This window comes from Microtus ochrogaster, chromosome 7 (assembly GCF_000317375.1).
Source record: "Microtus ochrogaster isolate Prairie Vole_2 chromosome 7, MicOch1.0, whole genome shotgun sequence".
Taxonomy (NCBI): domain Eukaryota; kingdom Metazoa; phylum Chordata; class Mammalia; order Rodentia; family Cricetidae; genus Microtus; species Microtus ochrogaster.
In genome coordinates this window covers 15,361,625-15,368,431 of record NC_022014.1, presented here as the reverse complement: position 1 = coordinate 15,368,431, position 6,807 = coordinate 15,361,625, and the positions used below count along the sequence as shown (strand labels likewise).

Genomic DNA, 6,807 nt, shown 5'->3' with positions numbered 1-6,807 from the left:
GGAAAATGAAGTCCATGCAGACCAAGAGGCCAAGACCCAAATCCTTGATGTGTGACGACGAAGCTGCATCAACCCTGAACAGTCCTGAGAAAGACCAGCTTCTATGCTGTCGGTGAACACAGAACACATGACCAGGGAGTTAGGTGACAAGGCTGAGGACAGAAAGAACAGCAGAGACAGGTAAGAAGAGGAACAGTGAGGTAGGAGAAGCTTGTTCTTTGTGAAATGACCACAAAGGACCCCAGGATTCTGCTCTGCCCCTTCCAACTTTTAACTTGGAAACACCGAGGAGGTCTGGCTCCTTATTTGATTATGTTCTGTCTCTGAGAGGAGCCTGTTGCACTGTGAGGACTGGGGCAAGCAGGTGAGTCGGGGTAATGGAGCCAAAGTTGAACAAGACTGGATCCTTCGTCCAGTTTTCCTCATTTGCCCTACTTTGATTCTGACTTTCCCCCCAGCCTTGGTAGGCTGGATCTCCTACACAGGTCCCCAGAGGCTAGGAACATGAGGCATTTCCTAGGGACTGGCTAAAAAATGGCTGTATGCTTAGGTGGGCTACACATTCTGTCGGTAGGATATACGCATCACTAGGTATCAATCCTTATTTGTGTACTAGAACATTCTTTATCTGTGTTTCCAATACTTGTTTTTTTTTCTGCCTCACTAGCAAGTGTGAACACTGCATCCTTCCTCTGGGGTTCTCTCTCTCACACACACCCATCTCAGTCACCCTCTTTGGTGTACCACTTCCCCCTCCAGCGTGCACCCCACCTCTCTGCTCCAGCTCCCTCCTTTCTCTTCCGTGATGTCACTGCTGGGAGAAGACAAACAGGGAGGAACTCTTCACTTTCGGCCAACTTCAGTTTCCTTCTTGATGCCATGACATCATCTTTATTCAGGAAATTCCATTTTCCTCCCTACACCCCCAACCTCTGTCCCAAGCCCCATAGTCCCTATAAAGAGGGGTTTCCAACTCAGAGCAGCACAACACTCAGCCAGCTTCTGAAGCTTCTGGGCTCTGCAGTCTCAGCTCTGTACAGACCCCTCCTGCAGCAACACCATGAAGCTCTGCGCATATACCCTCTCTCTCCTCCTGTTTGCAGCGGCCTTCTGCGCTCCAGCGCTCTCAGCACCAAGTAAGTTGATTCTCCCATTGCTGCTTTGAGACCCAGTGGGTTCAGTTTTCCAGCTGGGGCCAGCCCAACATTGGGGTTTGGGCATGGGGCAAAAGGGAGCTGGGAGGATTCCAGAGTCAGTCATTAAACGTAGAGACTACCAAACATTACTACTCAAACTCCTGTTTCCTTAAGATTTAACAGTGGAGCCATGTGGTGGTTGTAGATGTCTTTAATCCCAGCACTTGGGGGGTGGGGGCAGAGGCTGGTGAATCTCTGTGAGTTCGAGGTCAGCTGGGTCTACAAGAGCTAGCTCCAGGACAGGTTCCAAAGCCACAGAGAAACCCCGTCTGGAAAAAAAAAATTTGAAAGAAAGTGAAAGAAAGAAAGAAAGAAAGAGAGAGAGAGAGAGAGAGAGAGAGAGAGAGAGAGAGAGAGAAGGAAAGAAAGAAAGAAAGAAAGAAAGAAAGAAAGAAAGAAAGAAAGAAAGAAAGAAAAGGAGTTAACAGTCAATAAGGGAAAATGGTGGGCTGGAAGCCGGGTATTGAATTGACTTTCTCTCTGGTTTAAGCTTGTCTGTCTCTTTGCCTTGATTTCCCCACCTGTAACATGAAGGAAATGGGAGGTTGTCTGATTCTCACTCCAGTTTCAATCTTCTAGAATTTTTCTCTCTTCTTCGAGGAAGGTCTTTTTAGAGTAAAAGTCCCACTCTGTGTGGATGGCCACGCATTCAGGGCACCATGTTTCCAGCTCTAGTGATAGGGATGCTCAGTGAAGATTAGAATGGATAGCACCAGGCACAGGTCTGACCTTGCATTTGCTTTCTCTTCCAGTGGGCTCTGACCCTCCCACTTCCTGCTGCTTTTCTTACACCTCTTCGCAGCTCCCTCGCAAATTTGTGACAGACTACTATGAGACCAGCAGCCTCTGCTCCAAGCCAGCTGTGGTGTAAGTATACACTGGGGTGAGGGCAAGACTCAAAAAGGGCCAGATGCAGGTGAAAGAACTATCGACCAGAAGGGATTCAGTTTTAAGAATCAAAGCTGTGCCAGAGAACAGCGAGGTCGTGATGTCACTTTTTAAGTTCTGAAAATTGCTGGACAGTCATTAAAATGGGGAAGGGGACACTCTTGAGGAGGATTATAATATCCAGAGGCTATGAAACCAGAAGCAATAAAAAACAATGCATACTATACATAGAAAGGCCATTTCAAGGAGCAATGAAAAATTGGACGACCTAGTCATATTGATCCTAAAACCCATCATTTCCTAATAAAGGGAACCCCTGGGATCACAGCTACACACCCAGGGCTCAGAGTTATAGGAAGTCTAGACGGGTCAGGGTTATCCAGGAAGGATCCCATCTACTGTGGTTGCCCATAGAAGCAATGCTCAAACAGAATGAGTTTCCTATCACAGGCAAAGGACAGTGATAGATGTCCTCTAAGGTCCCATGGGATTCTCATCAGTCCTCTTCTTCTTCTCCAGATTCCTGACCAGAAGGGGCAAACAAGTCTGTGCTGACCCCAGCCTGCCCTGGGTCAACGAGTACGTGAATGACTTGGAGATGAACTGAGCTGCAGGAGGAGCCACATCAGGGAGGGTCTCCTGAGCCTTCACTTTCCGTGGAGAATTCCCTTGCTCCTTCCGTTAAGAATTCCTGTCCCAATTCTTTTTTTTTTCTTTTTTTTTCTTTTTTTTTTTTTTTTTTTTTTTTTTTTTTTTTTTGAGACAGGGTTTCTCTGTAGCTTTGGAGCCCATCCTGGCACTAGCTCTTGTACACCAGGCTGGCTTACAACTCACAGAGATCCGCCTGCCTCTGCCTCCCGAGTGCTGGGATTAAAGGTGTGCGCCACCACTGCCCGGCCCTGTCCCAATTCTTAATTTAAATCTTCACAGAGACTGATATTTTAGTTGATGTTATTTCTACTATTTATATTTAGTTGAAGGACATGTGTCTCCCATGGAGATGATCCACCTATTCTGTTTCTCTGCTATTGTGGATATGATTGTGTGATTGATTTCATACATTTTCATAATAAATCTTTTTTTTTAAAATATCGATTGTGATTTTAAATTGATTTTCATTTGGGTTGAAACTGCCTGGTGCTATTAGGGATAAAGTCCAGTTTGTAAAAGCAGTGAGAATGAGTAAATTCTGAGACCTTAATGTGTCCCCTTGGCTCCATGGGCTCAATGCACTCTCTCAATGCTTCCATGAGCGTGTTAACACCTGTATGAGGGTGGAGATTGGTGCCTACAGTTTTACAAATTAAGAAACAGAAGCACGGAGACAAGAGGTCTTTTTGTAGATTTGCTTGGGAAGCATTGTGAAAGAATGATCAAGAGGGACAATTTTGGTCCTAGGGGTTATTAGATGGCGTTCCCGGGGGAAAGAAACTGTGAATGAGACAATACAATACAGAGCAAGGGGATGAGGTTTAGCCAGAAAGGGACTTCATTGCTTTATTATCACTGTGACATTAGGAAAGTGACTTTACCTTACTAGAGCTCATGATTTTCTGACTTGAAAAATTGGGTAATAGTGCTTACTGTATTGAAATGTATAAAGCACCAGAAGTTTTATCTCCCTTTCTGAACCCCACTATGTGCACGTATGGAAAACAAGGATTTCTGATGTTCATATTAGCTCATGGGTCAGTAATCCAAACCACAAAGCAAAGAGGATGACAGAAACCTAAGTGTAAAGTTTGGCTGAAAAATGCCATGAACCTAAGCCATGACTACTTAATAATTCTCAGTCATAACTCACTTTACATAGGACAGATAGAAAAGTAGGATTAAACAAACAGCAGTTCTGATCAATAGTTCATAGACTCGCAGGGTATTGAAACACGGAAGGGAACCCTTAGGTCATCCAGTCTAACTCTCGTTTTGTGGAAAGTAGACTAAAGACAAAGCAATAACTTGCCAAAGGCCAGTACTCAGTGTGTGGCGGAGCAGCACGACAGCTGATGTCAACCCCCAGGTCAGTACCTGTATCCCGTATCTTTCCTAGTGACGTACTTCTGTGATTCCCAAAGGGATGACCCTCTGAGTAACATAGACAAGGAGAAATGGCCTTGAAAACCATTTCAGCATTGCCTTCCGGATGCAAGTATAATCGGACCCTATTCTCTGAGCCAACAAACACAATTGCCTTCCTTGTCTCACCCTCAGCTGCCTCTAGCATCCTGACTCCATCGAAACAGACTCAGAGCAGGTCTGAGAGGCTGGTGGCTAAGAACTGTTGGCTTCTCCTTTCCTTTGTCTAGATTTGTGTTGTCCAATATGTTAGCCACTAGCCAGCGCACCTCTACTTAACTTCCAATAAAACGCAACTAAAATAAAATTGAATTCAGCCTCTCAGTCACACTATTCACCGGTATTGGTGGTTACTCTGTTAGAAGGTGCTGGTGTAGGACCCACCCCAAAGTTTAAGGAATTAAATGGGCTTTGTTATAAAACACCAAGATTACCATGATTTGTTATAGCAATAATAGGGAACTGGTACAACACACTGGCAGGGGTGACCCCTACAGGTGCTGAAGAGAATGGAACATTCTAGGAAGTAAGCCAAACACCCCTAACAGGGTAAGGTGAGGTGGGCATACTCCAAAGAGGTAGACTACAGTGAGATAAGGCTCTGTTTCAACAGTTGAAGATGAGAACCGAGTCTTCCCTGAAGGTACCTGGCCCTCAGAGAGAACATCTAAGTGTCGTGTGGCATGCTGGGAATCTTGAATTCTTAGCTGGAGATGAATCCATCCATCCTCTCATTTGTCAGACGAGGCCTAGAATAGGGTCAGGGCCTATTCATGCTTGCATTATTGCTGAGAGAGGAGGGCTGGGACCAGAATCAGGAGCCCCTCCTTTATAATTAGTTCTTGTCACCATATGGCCCGACTCTGGGAAAACTGGGAGGGAGGACATCAGCTCAGCAGAGGCGGGATTGCAAAAAACTCTGGAACAGTTCTGTGAAGAACAGCTTCGCCCAGGAGCAATAAAGGATGGCATGGAGCCTTCCCTGTGTGGCAATGTGGGGACTCCGTCTGTTGCGTCATGTAAAACTTAGGTCTCTCCCTTCTCTTGGCGTGTGACCTCCTTTTTTAGTCTACTGTGAGGTATCTTATCTGCTTGCTTGTCTTTCCATATGGACTTTCTCCAGGTTTCTGGGTGTGCAAGAACCCAGAGAGAGGAGCAGAGCAAAGGGAAGGGACCTGTGGCCTCCAGAGCAACATCTACGTGCCAGCCTGCACGGCTCTCCTCCCATGCCCTCTTTCCAATAGGTACGGGGGTGCAGGTATCCTTATGATATGGTATGGAATTGTCTAAGTATATACCCAGAGGCAAAATAGCTTGGCTACATAGTAACTCTATTTTTTTTTATTTTTGAAAAATCTCTAATTGGTTTCTACAATATCTGTATTAATTTATAACACCACCAACAGTGAATAAGGGTTCGTTTCTCTCCATACCCTCTCTTGTGTGTGTATAGGGAGGGTGTATACACACACATGCATACACACACATATCCTATAAGTTCATTGTGCTCTTTAGATTCATGAGTTTTCTAGACTTGGCACATCTGCAAATAGGGATCGTTGATGTATTCCTTTCTTATTGTTGTCTCTTTTAAGTGTTTTTCCAATAGCTAAGATTTAAGAGATGTATTGAATGATAGAGAGTAGAGTTGACATCCTTATCTTGTTCTTGGTTTTAGAGGAAATGCTCTCAGTTGGCCTCCCCTTAATATAATGTTGGCTATAGGTTTGTTGTGGATAGCCTTATTCTTCTGAGGTGTATTCAAAATATTCCTAAAGTTTCTGGAGCTTTTATCTTGAAGGTATGTTGAACTTTGCTAAATGCCTTTCAGAACAATTGAAGTAATTGTGTCCTTGATGTTACTTATATATTTATGAAAGAAATTGGTTTGTACCTTTTTTTGGTAATATCTTTAACTGATTTGGGTATCAGGCTAATATTGACTTTGTAGAGTGAATTTGGTAGTGTTCCTTCGTTTATATCTAGTGCAAAAATAAAGAAGAATTTGTATGAGAACTTCTGTGAAAGTTGGCTGGCATTCATCAGTGAATGATGCTACAGCCTTTCTTTGAGTGGAGACTTTAATAACGGCTTCAATCTCATTTCTTATAATTGGTTTAAGTTACTTACATCTTCAGGATTTAGTTTTGGTACACGATATGTATTTAAAAATTCTTCTACTTCAGCCATTAGGGTCGAACAGGAAAAAGAGACCCACATGCCTGCCCAGGGCAACCTCCCCTGGGCAGGTGCTAGAAATCACAGCCCTGCCCAAAACTTTGTGGCACCAGGCTGTTGGGCACCTGTATGTGACAATGCTTTATGGCTTAGACACTGTGATGTGAAGGCACATAATAATAGATATGGAGTGACTACGTTTATGAAGAGGTGTGCGTCTCTTGAAGATCCCTCCCTAGGATTTTGTATAAGGAGCGTTTGTCAGGATCCCCTCCACTTTGGGCTATAATGTTCATTAAATCTTTGTGTATGTATGAAAATAAGCTAGTTCCATTTGTGATATAAAAAAGAAATAAATTCTTCTTGTTCCTCTGGGACATCCAGCTTTTCAGAATATGTTTCATAGTACTTTCTAATGATATTCTGAATTCACTGGAGTCAGTTTCAATGATCTTTAATCTCCACTTTT

General features: G+C 43.9%; 1 protein-coding gene across 2 annotated transcripts; it reads left to right on the top strand.

The window, feature by feature from the left end:
- The first annotated feature begins 1,060 nt into the window (after positions 1-1,060).
- On the top strand, positions 1,061-2,691 carry LOC101986919 (C-C motif chemokine 4-like). 2 transcript variants are annotated; one of them, XM_013347158.1, is made up of 3 exons: positions 1,061-1,136; positions 1,949-2,063; positions 2,619-2,691. In XM_013347158.1, the coding sequence occupies exons 1-3, from the start codon at positions 1,061-1,063 to the stop codon at positions 2,689-2,691; spliced, it is 264 nt and encodes an 87-aa protein (XP_013202612.1). The 2 variants fall into 2 exon arrangements, with proteins under 2 accessions (XP_013202612.1, XP_005349407.1); XM_005349350.1 differs by having other exon boundaries at positions 2,604-2,691.
- The last annotated feature ends 4,116 nt before the right edge of the window (positions 2,692-6,807 follow it).

Coding starts and splice junctions, on each gene's coding strand:
- LOC101986919 (XM_005349350.1), top strand. CDS start 1,061: ATGAAGCTCTGCGCATATACCCTCTCTCTCCTCCTGTTTGCAGCGGCC. Junction 1,137..1,948: donor TCCAGCGCTCTCAGCACCAA/GTAAGTTGATTC, acceptor TTTCTCTTCCAG/TGGGCTCTGACCCTCCCACT. Junction 2,064..2,603: donor TGCTCCAAGCCAGCTGTGGT/GTAAGTATACAC, acceptor CTTCTTCTCCAG/ATTCCTGACCAGAAGGGGCA.